Source organism: Erpetoichthys calabaricus, chromosome 12 (genome assembly GCF_900747795.2).
Source record: "Erpetoichthys calabaricus chromosome 12, fErpCal1.3, whole genome shotgun sequence".
NCBI classification, from domain to species: domain Eukaryota; kingdom Metazoa; phylum Chordata; class Cladistia; order Polypteriformes; family Polypteridae; genus Erpetoichthys; species Erpetoichthys calabaricus.
The window spans coordinates 93,956,813-93,973,682 of record NC_041405.2 but is presented as its reverse complement, the minus strand read 5'-3'; the positions used below and the strand labels follow the sequence as shown (position 1 = coordinate 93,973,682).

General features: G+C 35.9%; 3 protein-coding genes across 5 annotated transcripts in view; all 3 read left to right on the top strand.

The window, feature by feature from the left end:
* Positions 1-7,024, top strand: part of btk (Bruton agammaglobulinemia tyrosine kinase) — a 91,137-nt gene extending 84,113 nt beyond the window's left edge. For all 3 annotated transcript variants that reach the window (XM_028815920.2, XM_028815921.2, XM_051935461.1), the window contains 2 exons: positions 6,424-6,581; positions 6,859-7,024. In XM_028815920.2, coding sequence (XP_028671753.1) covers positions 6,424-6,581; positions 6,859-6,936 — 236 coding nt within the window. In that variant the 3' untranslated portion in view covers positions 6,937-7,024. The remainder of the gene's footprint in view (positions 1-6,423; positions 6,582-6,858) is intronic.
* LOC127529986 (tyrosine-protein kinase BTK-like) overlaps positions 1-16,870 on the top strand; it is a 143,594-nt gene that overhangs the window by 54,738 nt on the left and 71,986 nt on the right.
* Positions 15,368-16,482, top strand: timm8a (translocase of inner mitochondrial membrane 8 homolog A (yeast)). The gene is made up of 2 exons (XM_028815919.2): positions 15,368-15,615; positions 16,027-16,482. Exons 1-2 carry the CDS (start codon positions 15,505-15,507, stop codon positions 16,186-16,188), a joined length of 273 nt encoding a protein of 90 aa, XP_028671752.1. The 5' UTR covers positions 15,368-15,504; the 3' UTR covers positions 16,189-16,482.

Here is a 16,870-nt window from a genome sequence, read left to right as displayed (position 1 = left end):
TAAATTCGCTCCTCCCCCATTGAAGATAGGTTATGGTGGGGGAGGGTGCAAAGCAAAAACATTTTCACACAAAATTATGTCATATCTAATCCAAGCTATCCTAGGCTGCAGGGCAAGAATAAATCCTGGACTGGACGGCAGTTCATCTTCTGAAATGGGCACACTCACTATGGCCAGTTTAGCATTGCCAATTCACCTACTCTTCATGTCTTTGGACAGCAGGAGGGAAACCAGAGCGCCTGGAGGAAACCCTCACAGATACAGGGAGAACCTGTAACTTCAAGCAGAGAAGACCTGGGAAACTAAATCTGGTCTCTTTACTGAGAGCGCTACCACTGCTGTCCCACATACAATCAGTGGTTTAATTTGCATGAAAATTGACAAGTCACGTTAGGTCAAATCATGTAAAACAGATGAAACATTATTCCAGCACCAGAGCAAAAGAATGATGTACTAGTCCAGAATAAAGTTATTCATGGAGGTTGTTTACCAACATAGTGGGTAACATAAGTGGTTTACTTCGTGGCATAGAATAATTTCAGGTCTGAAATGGTGTCCCAGTGCATAGCTAACCAAATATATTGCAACTGACCTACCATACAGTGTGTGAAAAGGATATGAGCTGATTTGGCATTCCAGAATATACAGCACTGGAATTGTGTAGACATTCCATGGAAACAGCAGGTTAAACATTTTCCTTTTAAAAAGTGATGATAGATAGATAGATAGATAGATAGATAGATAGATAGATAGATAGATAGATAGATAGATAGATAGATAGATACTTTATTAATCCCAAGGGGAAATTCACAGATATTAGGTTATTGGTGTTTGTTCAAACTGTGACTACAAAGGAGCAGAGACATTATATGGCAAAACTTGTCCACACCACTCTCACCTGATACTAGACATCCGTGAAAATTGCTGGGGTCATCAAATGGACTCTCTGCAAATCATTGCTTCATAGTCTGAAGCAATACCAGAAGATCCACAGAGAAGGTTGGAACCTGTGAAATGGTATTGTGTGTTTCAGATTTTTCCTTACAGATTTAAGAGCATTCCTCCAACGATATCCCACTGTCTCGTCCAGTGGGGTGCCATATCTTGGGATATATTTGGCTTCTATACACCCAGCCTTGTAAAGAAATACTGTTTTGACTTATCACAGTTATTTATGTTTCTGCAGCTTGGTGAACTTTGTAGTCTTGATATGCTTTAGCTGCAGTACAAGAATTCTGTGGTTATGTTGATTTGACCTTGTGCAGTTATATCATTTTATGGCAAACTTGATGTGCTTCGTCTGCTGGAGGTTGTGAATGTAAAAGACATTCAGACCTAATCATTTGTATGTCTGGCCCTGCTGAACCCACAGTCTGTAGCCGAGCAGACAGTGCAATGAGTGACATACTTTGACAAGAAATTTTTAAAAAATGCCATACATTTTAATACACAGGATTCTTTTTTTCATTTTTTTTTTTACATATTTAAATAGTTTTTGGGTACATTTTTGTTTTATTGGACAATCAAATAGGAAATGAACTAAGAAAAGATAGTAAAAACAATAAATGAGTCACTATTTCACTAGTGTGAAGAAAATCTTCATCATGTTTTAATTATGATAACCCTTAAGGAAAGGAGAGTTGTCTGTATTTGTATCTGTCTGGCTGCTAAGTCTCTTTCATTCCAACAGATTGCACATCACAAACATTAACACTGTTTTTATTAATCCCATATCAAATGGCATATAATAGAGATATATGCATTGTATAATGCAATGCAAACTTTAATATTGAGGACTACGTTGATTACTTAGATTTCAATCTATCTTAGACGGACAGCAGAGCTAGTATTATAAAAGGAAAACATGGTTGCAATGAAAATTCACAGACATTGAGGTCTTCTCTATCCAGAACTACTGTAGATGACTTATTGGGAATTCTCAGGAAAATGTGTGCAGCACTACAACAACAACAACATTTATATATATAGCACATTTTCCTACAAATGATGTAGCTCAAAGTGCTGTACAAGATGAAGAAAGAAAAGTTTATAAAAAACAAAAATATAAAAATAAGATTAGGCAATACTGTAGCTGCGTTTTCCCAAAGTTTCTAAAATTCAGCAGCTCCAACTTAAAAAATGGGATTCAACAAAAGCCTGACGCGCAGAAATGATTCCACAGACAAAATATCTTTGTTTTTTAAAAGTTTAGTTAAGTTTGAAAGTAAAACAGTTCACACAAAAAAGAAAATTAAAAATAGCAAAAAAAAAAGAAAGATTATAATAAGAAAAAATTTAGTTCTAAGCTTAATCTTGTTACATCTTAAATCATTACTAATTACTTATAATTTCTGAACCATTTCAAAACGGTCAGAAAACTGTATACTTATCCCATTTCTAAACTTAAAATGGGTTTATCAAGTCCCTCTTTACTGGGACCTGTTCTAAACACAACTAAACTTAATATTACACTGTTTCTCAATTATAGCAAGAAGATTCTATCTCTTACTAACTTATAGGGGGGGGAAAGACTTTACCATTGTCTATGACTTTAGAAGAAATTATATTCTATTCAAATAAAGCAAACATTATGAGTTTAACTCAAAACTTTAAGTTTCTAAAACTGGCTCTTACAAATACTAAATAACAAAGAATAAAGTAAAGGTCGGGAGGACAGAAAAAACAAAAAAACTCTTGGAGTTTTCAAACAAAACCTGCAGGGGTTCCAAGGCCACGAGACCTCCCAGCCCCCACTGGGCATTCTGTCTAACATAAATGATCCTAAATCAGTCCTCATGGTTTTCAGGCTTCATGTGAAAGAATTAGACGATGATGGTCATGTGGACATCTGGTCTTCAACCCATCAATGTAGGAACATCACGGTGCTTTGATCGGGTGGTGGTGATGCAGATCACCACCACAGAAAAAACGTGAAAAGAACAGCAGAGAAAATAGGGCTTAGTATGGATTGCGGAGCCATGAAAATAAATGATAATTCAATGCATATACAGAATATCAGGGTTACACTAAATTGGAGCTATAAGAAAGCCATGTTAAAATAATGTGTTTTTCGCAGTTTTTTAAAGTGCTTCACCGTATTAGCCGGATGAAATTCTATCGGTAATCTGTTCCAGATTTTAGGTGCATAACAGCAGAAGACTACCTCATCACTTCTTTTAAGTTTAGCTCTTGGAATTATAAGCAGACACGCATTTTAAGACCTAAGGTTACGATTTGGAGTGTAAAGTGAAAGGCATTCTGAAATATAGGATGGAGAGAGATTATTTAAGGCTTTGTAAACCATAAGCAGTATATTAAAGTCAATTCTAAATGGAACAGGTAACTAGTGTAGTGACATCAAAACTGGAGAGATGTGCTTGGATTTTATTTTCCTAGCTTAGATTCTGGCAGCAGCATTCTGCACTAGTTACAACCGATTGATGTCTTTCTTGGGTAGTCCTGAGAGAAGTGCGTTATAGTAATGCTAAGTGCAAGAACTCTCCCAAACTAATAAATATATACGTAAGTGAAACATAGTAATTTTAAGTTTATATTATATATTATTTAAAATGAACAAATATGAAAATATATGAAAAGTCTACTTTAACACAAGTTTACAGTAGAGGACAAAGTGAAAAGCCATGTGTTGATGAAACCTATTCGGCCCATTATTTAAGCAACTTGTTTATGTACACTAATATACAACAAATGAATAAAGAAAGCACCCTTGCTGATCATCATATATAAAATCATGAATGCTGACCCTTCCAATTAAATGGCAAAATGAGCTGAACACCTTAAAATAACAGGAGTAGATATCCTGCTTGATAACCCTTACTGCCTGAATGTGCAAATTAGTCAGACATCTGTTGTAAGTTAGAAAAGACTGGTCTAGATTTAAGTTTTCCTAAATACCTACTTGAGACATTAGGATGACTCTGCAAGCAGTCTATGCTCACTACCTCATTTCTGATGATTTGGTTTCACCAATCAAATCTAAACTGAAACTTCAACTTCAACCTCGGTCTAAATCTCTTCTATTCTTTTCACTTCAGTAAATTGACTTAATTCATGTTTCATGTGTATTTGCATATTGTGATCCTTTTTGCCTTGAAATAATGGTGAAATGTAAATATTTTTACTTTATTTATTAAGAAAAGCACACATATTGGAAGGTAGTAGGTGTTCGCTAGGAAAGGCCATTTCAATATATCAATATTTAGAGGTTCAAAGCAACAACAGAAAAATTAAACACCTCATAATCTCAAAAATGCTTTGATTGATTTAACTTGAAATTTGGTGAGGTTGTGGAAAAAGAAAATCAACGTTTTGTTGTTACCCAATATATTTTGGTAATATGGTTTTAGCAATGGGGTATTCTTAGGGACCATGTCCATGTTTGCTTCAATGGTGCTCGCGCAGAAAAACTGGGTGTACAGTTCATGTAAATGTACCACTGACCAAGCTTTAGCTGTTATCACGCAGAGAAATGGGGCTGGCGGCAAGTGAAAAAGGGAAGCTGTCCTGCACAGGAAAAAGAGACAAGGTGGCAAGATGCATAAAAAATGAAATGTGAAGTGAACAAAGTGTTGGGCAAAACTCAAAGGAAACATCGTTAGTAAGTGACCTCCTTGGGTACATGCAGTACTCCTTATTCCGTTGGCTTCTTCTTAGTTCTCACAATGCAGCATAAAATACATTAAAATTTAAGATGGATTGGATTGCTCAGAGCTCTTATATACAAAAATGTCAGAGAAAAGGGGTTGGGGGGGGCAGTATTGTGGAAAACTGGGTTGTCCCTTTGGAGGTTAGACTATGATGTGCCGCTACGCTCAGGATTGCATAACAGAAACAGGGAACTGCCAATACAGGCGTACTGGTCACTTCAAGCCCTATGTACAACACAAGCTGGGAGCAACAACATGCCTTGGACAGCTCAAATGCTTGCACAGCTCACAAAATGTGTTTCCCACCCCCCCACCAAGACAGAAAATAGAGGAGGTGGACATTGTACATAGTTCAATATATAATTTCTTTTCAACTGTGCTTATCTGTACAATGCTTTAAACTTTCAGTTCATTCTATTGGACACGTAAATGTGCAGCCTATAAATGTCAATGCTATATCTAATAAGTTCAAGGAAACCACGATTCAATGTATATTTCTTTTGATCTAAACCCTCCAAACAAGAAACAGTACAAGATTACAGATCAAAGCATTACAGTCAAATCTCACTTAAGCTATTAATTGTTACGGGGTGTGCTGCATGGTGATATTATATTTGTAGCCTAAATTCTCATTATTCTTACTAATTACCTGTTACAATTCAAAACAATACAGTTTCATGTAATGTTATGGTTTCCAATGACCATCAACAAAGGTCAAGTCACAAGTAAAAGCAAGAATTGATCTAATGAAGCAATGTTTTACTCATGGCCAATTTTACAGTATGTAGCATATTCAAGAGTAAGGAACCCCAGTGAACTGATATTATCCCCTGGGAAAAACAAAAAAACAAATACTGTATTCAGAAAAGTTCTCAGTTACTTTCACAGTACTTCTGATACACCCCCTGGCACTATAACCACTGCCCATTGTCTTAGGAAATTTCCCAGGTGAAGCTGGGTAACACAGCCCTAAGCTATAAAATACTGTATGTTTCTTGATATTTATTGATTAATACAGCAGGCCCTGCAGACTCATTGAACCCAGTGTTTTTAATATGGTTTCAGATAGCTCTGTATGGTAGGAAAATAAAATTTTTTACCCGTCATTTAAAAACATGCCAAGACACTGTAAGAGCTCCTCACTTATTTGAAAAGTAAATAATACAAACGTATGGCAGGGCACGATGACACAGCCACAGAAAGCCATGAAAACATTGTATCTATAGTGACCGGACGATAAACTGGACCATGTCTCCTGGATTTGTGAGCTGGCGCCAATTATCACTTGTGCCATAATGGCATCCAAAGTTACATGAGTAATTAATAATATTATAATGACTTATGCTTTGTGTAGATTTCATTGTCATTATAAAGATTATGAATACTTAAAACATTGAATTCACTCTTCTTAATCCTCCTCTCGTATATTTTGACTGAAAAAATACTTCTTATGCATGCACTATATGACTCAGTATTCATCTAATTTATTTTTATGATTTCTAATCAAAATCAGCTGCTATAATTTGGTGCATTTACCCTTCACTAGATTAAAAACTTAAAATGAGATTAGTCTGAAGCTGGATGTGGGTCCTATTAAGGCAAATGTTTACTTACAAATGGAAATGCATATGAGAGGATAACTGGAATACTATTTTTTTATTGAATAGTTTGTGTGATAATGTCTAAAGTTTTATATTAATTTTTATTCCATTTGAGGTTCATTCTAACTTTTTGAATTTTTTATACTTGCGTGCAGGTGTTCTAATGTGGGAGGTTTACACTCTGGGGAAGATGCCGTATGAGCGTTTTAACAACAATGAAATTGTTGAAAAAGTCACTGCTGGATTACGTCTCTACCGTCCCCAGAATGCAAATGAGACTATCTATACCCTGATGAAGAACTGCTGGCATGAGGTGTGGTATTGATGTGTAAACCTAATTTCAAAGTCCTTGCTTTATTTAGAGTAGAACACAGACATGAACAAACTTGGGCATTTTGGTGCCATCTACTGGTGCATTCCATTATACAATATTTCATAATTTAATTCTCCGCTATACTGTATGCTTTGAATGTAGCAACTTTTGTTTTTTGATGTGTTAGATTAATTTCATATGTATAATCAAATTAATACAAAAATGATGAAAACAAATCGCTTTACATTATTCCTTTTCTGTTTCTTTTTCTTGCCAGAAACCTGAGGAACGTCCATCTTTTCATGAAATTCACTCTAACATCAACGATTTGTTATATGAACTTCAAGAGGACTAAGTTCTCTCTACACTTTAAGCAGAATGATCTACTTTGTATAGTGAGACCAAACAATTAAAATGTGAATAAACCATTGTGTAGAAAGCTATTTTATTTCATTTGTTGTTAATATTGCTTATAGAATTGTGTATTTATTTAGATAGGTCATATATAAAACATCATAGTAAATGTTTGAGTTTTCAGACTAAGACTCCTAAAACCTACTTAGGCATAAATATATATATATTCATTTGTTTTATTGTATTTTGTTTTTTTTTCTGATTAAATAGAGAATGATAACTGTGACTTGATTAGGCATTTGTGAAGTATTTTTTTGAATAAACATCATTATGAGTATTTTTTGTAGATTCAAGATGCTGCTACAGCTTGAGTTTCTTAAATTAAACAACCCCAAAATGCATTTAGTAAAAAAGCAATTAAAGTGTGAAGCATTTAGGGTGATGAGTAAAGACAATGTAGAGCAATGATTCTGATTATTGCACTAGAAGCCTTCCAACTGTAGGAAGTTCATTTGACCTTAAAAGAGTACAAACAATTCAGGCTGAAGCTATTCTAAATGCAGCTGTTTTAAAAGATATTAGTGACCTGAATGTAATCTTTAAGGACAGGAAAGAAAAAACCTTTTCAGCAATTGGCACTAGGTAAGATTTAAGTAAAGGAAACCAAAAGAAGCATTTACATATTTCTACACAAAACTGAAAAAACTGTAAGTTAATTAATTTGTTAAGTAAATTAAATTTTACCATAACTAAACCATTCTCCGCCATCTTGGAAAAAATTTAGTAAGTGAACTTTATAAGCATTAAAAAAGAAAAACAATGTCTGAATTAACGTGAGCCATCCTAAGTCGGAGTGTTCATAAGAAATATAATGATTGATATGAGGATCAAAGTCTCCATGATGGGACAGTTAACTTTGTGAGCTGGAATGTTAAAGGCCTGAATCACGAATTAAAGAGAAAAAACGTATGCTCTCACCTAACAGGCTTAAACGCTAAAATAGTATTTTTACAGGAGACCCACTTACTAAGCAAGGATCAGTCCAGACTACAAAAAGACTGGACTGGCCAAATGTTCCATTCTAGCTTTACAAAGAAAACTAGAGGTGTGGGAATTCTCATACACAGAACAGTCCCATTTGTAGTATCAGATGTAGTATTGGATCCTGAAGGGAGATATGTGATAGTCATGGGCAACTTATTTAACAGTAAAATGATTTTGATAAATGTTTATGCACCCAATGTCGATGATAAGGAATTCATGCAAAATCTATTTGCATTCATTCCCAATGTGAACACTCATAAAATTATAATGGCTGGGGACTTTGTGTTTTAAATCCACTCTTAGATAGGACTCCTGTGACGGGGGGGGGGACAACATCTAACACTGCAAAGACAATTACACAGTTTGTAACTGACCACAACTTATCAGACCCCTGGAGGTTTCTTAACCCAAACTCAAGAACATATTCGTTCTACTCACCAGTGCATCACAGCTACTCAAGAATTGATTATTTTTTTTATAGATAATAATTTCTTACCTATGATTAAATCGTGCAAATACGACACAATTGTTATTTCTGACCATGCCCCTCTAGTCTTGGAGCTAAAATCATTAAGCCCCTCACACTCACCTCGCAGATGGCATCTTAACCCTCTTCTATTGGCAGACGAGAACTGCACAGAATTTATATCCAGACAAATCAGCTTCTTCCTAGAGACAAACACACCCTCAGAGGTTTCTGCAGGAATACTCTGGGAAACTCTAAAGGCCTTCTTAAGAGGACATATTATCTCATATCTTTCCCACAGAAATAAATTAGAAACCAAGAAATCGTCAGAACTAAGAAGCGAAATTACTAGAATAGATGAAGAACAAGCCAGGCGTCCAAGTGTAGCTCTTCACAGGAAAAGGCAGGCTCTGCATACAGAACTCAACATCTTGACAACTAAAGAAACTGAACAACTTATTTATAAGTCAAGACATCATTACTATGAACACAGAGAAAAAGCTAATAAGCTTTTAGCTCAACAAATTCACAAACAAGAAGTTCGCAATGCAATCCCAGTAATCACCAACACGAATGGAGAAGAAATCATTGACCATAAAAATATAATGTACACATTTAGAGATTATTATAAATCCTTATATTCCACTGAGTTCAAAGAAGACAACACACAATCTAGTGCATTTCTGGATACATTACAGACACCACAAATAGATGCTTTAAGTGCTGAGGAACTGGATAAACCTCTGACCCTATCAGAATTACTAGAAGCTATAAAGTCACTTCAAAGCGGGAAATCAGCAGGCCCTCATTGCTACCCTGTAGAATTTTATAAGAAATTCTCCACTCAGCTAGCTCTCCTCTTATTGGCAACACTTACAGAAGCTAGAGACAATCAAATTCTACCTCAAACTTTTCGTCAAGCATTAATCACTGTCTTTCCTAAACAAAATAAGGACTTGTTACAATGTGCATCATACAGACCAATTTCACTCCTGAATAATGATGTTATGATACTCTCAAAAATTATAGCTAGAAGGATGGAGAAAGTGCTGCCCTCGGTAATATCACAGGATCAAACTGGATTTATTAAAGGCCGACACTTAGCTTCCAATCTCCGACGCCTGTTTAATGTAATATATTCACCAGCAAAGTCAAACACCCCAGAGATATTACTATCATTAGACGCAGAAAAAGCATTTGATATGATTGAATGGAACTACCTTTTCACTGCATTGGAGAAATTTGGGTTTGGCCCGAATATTTGTGCATGGATCAAACTACTGTATACCAATCCAGAAGCTTCAGTTTGTATTAACAACATTTGTTCAGACTATTTTAAGCTAGAACGTGGCACCAGACAAGGATGCCCCTTGTCACCACTGCTGTTTGCAATCGCCATTGAACCACTGGCGGCTCACTGTTGAAATTCTTATCAGATAAAGGGGATTATCAGAGAAGGACTGGAACAGAAAATTTCTCTATATGCAGATGATATGGTTTTATATATATATCAGACCCAGAAAACACTGTGCCCGCAGTTTTAACAGCACTCACAGAATTTCAAAAGATATCTGGTCTCAGAATTAATCTGAATAAAAGTATACTCTTTCCAGTGAATTCACAAGCATATAATATTAGATTGGACACCCTACCTTTTACCATAGCAGATCAGTTTAAATACCTAGGGGTAAACATCACAAGTAAACATAAAGCTCTTTAACAACAAAATTTTGCTGTCTGTATGGAAAAAATTAAGCAAGACTTGCATAGATGGTCAACCCTTCATCTCACTCTAGCCGGAAGAATTAACGTTGTTAAGATGAATATCCTTCCTAAACTTCTTTTTTTATTTCAAAGCATTCCAATATATATCAATAAATCGTTTTTTAAGCAATTACATTCAACTATAACCTCATTTATTTGGAACTCAAAACACTCACATATCCGAAAAGCGACCCTACAAAGACCTCAGGCAGAAGGTGGCGTGGCTTTACCTAATTTTCAGTTTTATTACTGGGCAGCAACCATACAAGCCATAAAAACCTGGACACAAAAAAATGAACATACACAGGCTTGGCCCGCAATAGAAGTAAAATCCTGTAGTACTTCATTATACTCCCTGCTCTGCGCTCCAATAAATGCAAGTTATCGCAAATATACTAATAACCCAATTGTGCTTTACTCACTCAGAATATGGAACCAACTTAGAAAGCATTTTAAGATGGAAAATCTTTTATCTGTGGCACCTCTGCAAGAGAACCACCTCTTTCAACCCTCGCAAACATATCCAGTTTTTAATACCTGGAAAAGAGTTGGGATTAAATTGCTCAGAGATCTTTATATAGACAATATCATAGATAGATAGATAGATAGATAGATAGATAGATAGATAGATAGATAGATAGATAGATAGATAGATAGATAGATAGATAGATAGATAGATAGATAGATAGATAGATAGATAGATAGATAGATAGATAGATAGATAGATAGATACTTTATTAATGCCAAGGGGAAACTGCTTTGCATCCTTTGAACAATTACGTTACAAATTCAACCTCCCAGCTACACATTTCTTTCACTATCTTCAAATTAGAAACTTTGTTAAACAGAAACTGCCCGATTTTCCTCATCTCATACCCTCCACCATGCTGGAAAAAATACTGCTCAATTTCAAGGAATTAGACACCATTTCCGCATTATATAAAATCTTATTAGAGTCCCTTCCTTTCAAAGATCCAAGAGGACATTGGGAAAAAGATCTCTTAATCAATATATCAGAAAAGGAGTGGAAGGTAGCATTGCAGAGAATTCACTCGAGCTCCATATGCGCAAAGCATAGAATTATTCAACTTAAAATTATATGTTGAGCTCATCTGTCTCGCTTAAAACTGTCCAAAATGTTTCCAGGGCAAGATCCAACCTGCGAACGCTGCAACCAAGCTCCTGCCTCACTGGGTCACATGTTTTGGGCCTGCACCAAACTAACATCATTTTGGACCAAAATTTTTAAGTGCCTTTCAGACAGCCTTGGTATTACAATCCCTCCTAACCCATTAACAACTGTGTTTGGTGTTCTTCCAGACGGACTTGTAGTGGAGAAGGACAAGCAAACGGTGATTGCATTCACTACCCTTTTGGCACGCAGACTTATTTTGTTAAATTGGAAAAATCCTAACTCTCCTCCGATAAGTCAGTGGGAAACCGATGTTTTATATTATTTGAAATTGGAAAAAATCAAATTCTCAGTTAGAGAATCTGTACAGAATTTTTTCAAAACCTGGCAGGATCTAATCAATAATATTTTAGAATAAGAAGAAATAATTATTTCCGCTTTTCTTTCCCTTCTCCATTTTTTATTTACCTATATATATTTTTTCCTTTTTTTTTTTTGTTTATTTTTGCCCTATTAAAAAGCCCTAAGCAATTCTCCTTTGGCCATGCTCTCCTTCTCAAGGGTGGGGTTTGATTTGTCTTTAATTCTTTTTTGTACAAATTGATCTATTTGTATGGAATGATTACAATAAAATTAATAAATAAAATAAAAAAAATAAATATAATGATTTACTTCATAAGTTAGCAGTACATGCTAAACAAGAATAGCTGTGTGAAATATGAAAATATATGCCTTGGTCTAAATGCTTGAATATCCTCGATTGCAATAGAAATTTGTAATTTTTGCTTACTGTCAGAGGTTCAGTTAAGGCTAGATCCCAAGTAAGGGATCAAAATTTTAAAAAAAATGTCATATTCGCAAACACTGACCTTGAAAACAGTCTAAAACAATACCCCACATATTTGAAATTTCTAATTTTTTAACCTTTAGTGCGTGGTTCTTAGAGGGCTAAGACCATCAGTAAAGAATCAAATGTTGATACTTTTATCATGTTTATGATCAGCAACCTCAAAATAGCATAAAATGACACTCCAAATACCTATATCACCATTTTTTCTAAGTTTTGTGAAAATGACTAATTTTGACCCCTTAGGAGGTGAATCCCTGGGGTCAGTGGATAGAGCTAAAGGATGATAAAGTCCTTCTGATCATTTTTGGTAAAAACACCCATTGGTTTACTCTTTACTATAAGGGCCCAAGCCCTTTAGGTCCAACCAGTATAAAGAAGGGATGCTCCTAAGAAGTGGCGTCTAAGTTCAGACCTGAAGAGGCACAAGGAAAGTCACTTGGATGTCTCAAAGCTTTTCTGTACCATGGCAACTTGACAAACACACCTCTTTCTGTTAATTTTTGTGGCAACTTATTGTACTGGGTTTCTCCCGGTTGGCACCTCAATTATTCTTGGTCTTATCCAGGGTTGTCCCTCGGCCCACTACAAAGCATAACATGCAATATACTAACTATGAATACAGTACTATCAGAATACAACATTAACTGATAGGTAGCAAAACCATAATGAATGAGAAAACAACTGAAAAATGGCTCAAATATATATGTGTTCAGTCTGTGATGATTTCTGTTCAAGTAATGCACCTTTAACAGTAGCTGCTTGCAATGAAAAGAAAAAACCCTGGAACTGCATGACTCGGTGGTTTGTGGTCCCTGTGGTTGCAAAAATAACCCAGTCACATTATTTATCTTTTTTAAATCTCAACCTTTTCTCAAAAGTAACCAAGACTGTAGTCGTAGTATTAATACTGTCATGTGTACACAGTACAGTGACATTCTTACTTGCACGTCAGAATGTATAACATAAAACTTACTTTTAATTAATAGAAAACATAGATCAGGGAGCTTACCTGATGTACTCTTTACTCCCCCTTCTATTCTCCAATTTCTTGGAACACTGTGTATAAACCTCTGACGCTCTCGCTCTCTCTCTGTCTATACACTTACAACATGGAGAGACCTACTCATATCAGGACAGTTTAAAGATGTCATTTCACCTGTGAGCAAGCCCCGGATCCAGAGTACAAGCAGTAGAGTCCTGATTTATGACACAAAAAAGTGCATTAAGGAAATTAGGAAAAAAAAAAAAAAACAAGGACAGTCTCTAGAGCAACATAACGTCCTATATTAAATTATTTATTTATATCTTACAATATTAATATTATGCTGCCATTGTACATATTGATATGTATAGAATTGCCTATTTACTATTATTGTCATGGAGTTCAGCAACTAAGCATTTCACTGCATACTGTACTGTGTATAATTGTATGTGACAAATAAAACTTGATTTGATTTTAAGTATATAAATTTACATGGAATGGAAAGGTCACTCACAGGGAAATACCACACGCAGGAAAATAATAAATACTATGCCCCCGGACCTACCCAGTGGAGCTGATGCCCTTACTATAAGGTTAAAGATGCATTCAGAGAAATGGTTACAATTTCCTGAATTATGCTGACACTTTGGCATTTTTCTGTACTGCTTTAGAACTGGCTCAAAACACAATTCCCAGTGATCAGGTGCATGTCCCATAAACTGAAGCTAACATAATCAGTAGAAAGAAAAAAAATGAAGAATATAACTATGGCTGATATTGTGGTAATAACCAATATTGTGACCTCCAAGCATGTAATTTAAGCTATACATTTTGAAAAATGCTAAAAGATAATCATTAAAGGTTACAGTAAATATGTCTCCTCTTCCTTTAATGAGGGGCAAATGGAAATACACCATCAGGTCAAGCCTGAGCTTAAATGAACAATGTCCGTGGAATGAATAATGCTGAGTTTCAGTAAGTTTAGTTAAAAGCTAGTGTCACTACTCTAGATTGCTTTATTTCCTAACAAGTGATTTTTAAGAGAAAGCATTTTAGAATGCTTTGAAATACAGTATACAGTCCCATACATGTCCGTGCTTATGTATTGAATAGTAAACAGTTGAGGCCGTAAGTTTATTTATATACACCATTGCTAAAAACCTTCAAACTCAAAATCCCCCAACTTCATTTATTACATTATCAAAAAAATCATGCAGCCAGTCAGTTATCCTCTTCATTATTAAGAGACAAGATTTTTTTGATCTTTTAAACTTAAAATGCACATGGAAAAAGAAAAAAATATAAAGACAGACGTCGCTGTAACGGCGTTATAATAATAATAATAGTTTGCATTTATATAGCGCTTTTCTCACTACTCAAAGCACTCAGCAATTGCAGGTTAAGGGCCTTGCTGAAGGGCCCAACAGAGAAGAATCCCTTTTGGCATTTACGGGATTCAAACCGGCAACCTTCCGATTGTCAGTGCAGCTCCCTAACCTCAGAGCCACCACACATTATGGAATGTGTTGGCTGCTGCTCAAGATATTGTATTATTTTAGAAGCTATGTTTTTGCCTGTGAGGTTTTATTTTGTGGGTGTTGTGAATGAATACAGTTAATATATTTTAAACATTGAAGTCTGGCAGTGATAATACTTTTGGAAGGCACGATGGGGAGGGCTGGATTACAAACACACGCCCTAATCCCTAAACCTCTGCTTCACGCAATACCCTCCACAAATCCAAATCCGTAGTGTCTCTCCAACACCCCATCGTCGTTGTCCTTGGGCGTTCCTTGCCTTTTTAAGGAAAAGTGGCAACCATACTAACATAAAATAAAAGTAACTAAGCCCGCACATCACTGGTTAATGAACTGAAAATCCACAGTTAGGCAGATAACCTACTAAATCTAACCAGGCAGTAGCTGGGATGAGAGCTGAGAATTGTGAAACTGGAAAGAAGCAGCGGTAACTAGTGTCCCTCATGCTACTTTATAAAGTAAGTTTTTAAAATATTAGCCTTCTGTTGATACATGTTAACGGAGCTGTATCCGTATACTTTTGTCGTTTGACGTAAGCGTCCTAGCATGATTGAGTGAGGGGAGTCCCACTAGCGCCCAAAAAAAAAACCAAACACTCACGCAAACTCCCATGATGCAACAGACTGCAATTGCCGCCCGCCTACCGGAAGCGACCAATCGTTCCTTCCGCTGAGCTGTGCTGCAGCCGCTGATGCACGTGAAGGTCAGTAGAACGGTGAAGTGTGCGAATTCGCCGGTTAATTTTTGACTGTCACATCTCACACCAAAAACAGTCTGTAAGTTCTGAAGAGACATGGACTCCCAAGGAGTAACGGCAGACCCGCAGTTACAACAATTCATAGAAGTGGAGTCTCAAAAGCAAAGATTTCAACAGTTAGTCCATCAAATGACAGAAGTCTGTTGGGTAAGCATTCAGAGTAGGACGATAGCATTACAATTTTTTAGTTTGTATTACAGTAAGGTTGAAGTAGTACTTAAATGTATGAGGTTTGCATAAGTGAATTATACTGCCCCAACATAACATTTTGCTATGTTGTGTCAGCTGTTGCCCAAATAAACAGGCCTATATTGGTGCTATGCCGGTAAAAATAATAAGGGATTCTGTCACATTTTATTGGTTTGGAATACTTGGTTCAAGGTTAAGTGAATACTTTGAAACTCTAGTCCTGTCGAATGCATAGTATAATTACATATTTTCAGATCTAAATGTGCAGCTGGTATTGATTTTATATATAATTCAGCATAAAGGACTATTGCGATCTTACCGACATACTGTACATGTGGATAAAATGTAATGCGGCAATCTTGTTCACAGGAGAAGTGTATGGACAAACCTGGGCCGAAACTGGATGGTCGGACTGAGACGTGTTTTGTTAACTGTGTGGAGCGCTTCATTGATACCAGCCAGTTCATTCTGAACCGACTGGAGCAGACACAGAGGAGTAAGGGGTCCCTTTCAGAGAGCATGTCTGATTAGAATCTACGGTAAATCAGCGAGAATATGGACACGCCGTAAAACAAAACTGCAAAGAAAGCACATGAACTGCTCCCCTGCTATTGTGCTTTTGAAGAAGAGAAGCGGTAGTTCGTGCAAATGGGAGATCTGAACATGTGCCTCATTCAACTATTTACTTTTTGCCAGTTGGGGAGAATGCATCTGACCATAACCCCTGTGGAGGTTGTGCTTAAAATTTAGGGATGGCAGTGATTGATAACTCTTCATATGTAAATATAAATTTCTCTTTTTTTGAGAAATAAAGTGTTATCTGAGGCCTTGAATGCTGATTTGCTCATTTTGACAACATATTGCTTTAAATACAGTGTATCAGTTTTACATGCCAGTTACACAAATGCCTATTTAAATATAGAGAGATCAAATAAATATTTGGTGTTTATAGAATTGCTGGTTAATTTATTGATAATGCTACTTATTAACTGCTTACAACATTTTATAAAAGTAACATTAAATTTTAACCTACAGTGCTTTGAAAACATGTACAGATAGTTATTAAACTGTTTTCCATATAATTTCTGTTCATAAAAGTAATATGTGGACTAGTGACTTTTTTGAAACTATGAGGTCAGTTTAAAGGTTATAATCCACTAGCCATATTATTTATACTCATCTTAATTTTTCCTAAGCGTGGGTGCCAGATTAT

Excerpts from the sequence above, each read along its gene's own strand:
- timm8a (XM_028815919.2), top strand. The coding sequence starts at position 15,505 with ATGGACTCCCAAGGAGTAACGGCAGACCCGCAGTTACAACAATTCATA. Across the intron at positions 15,616-16,026 it reads AAATGACAGAAGTCTGTTGG|GAGAAGTGTATGGACAAACC; the intron begins GTAAGCATTCAG and ends TCTTGTTCACAG.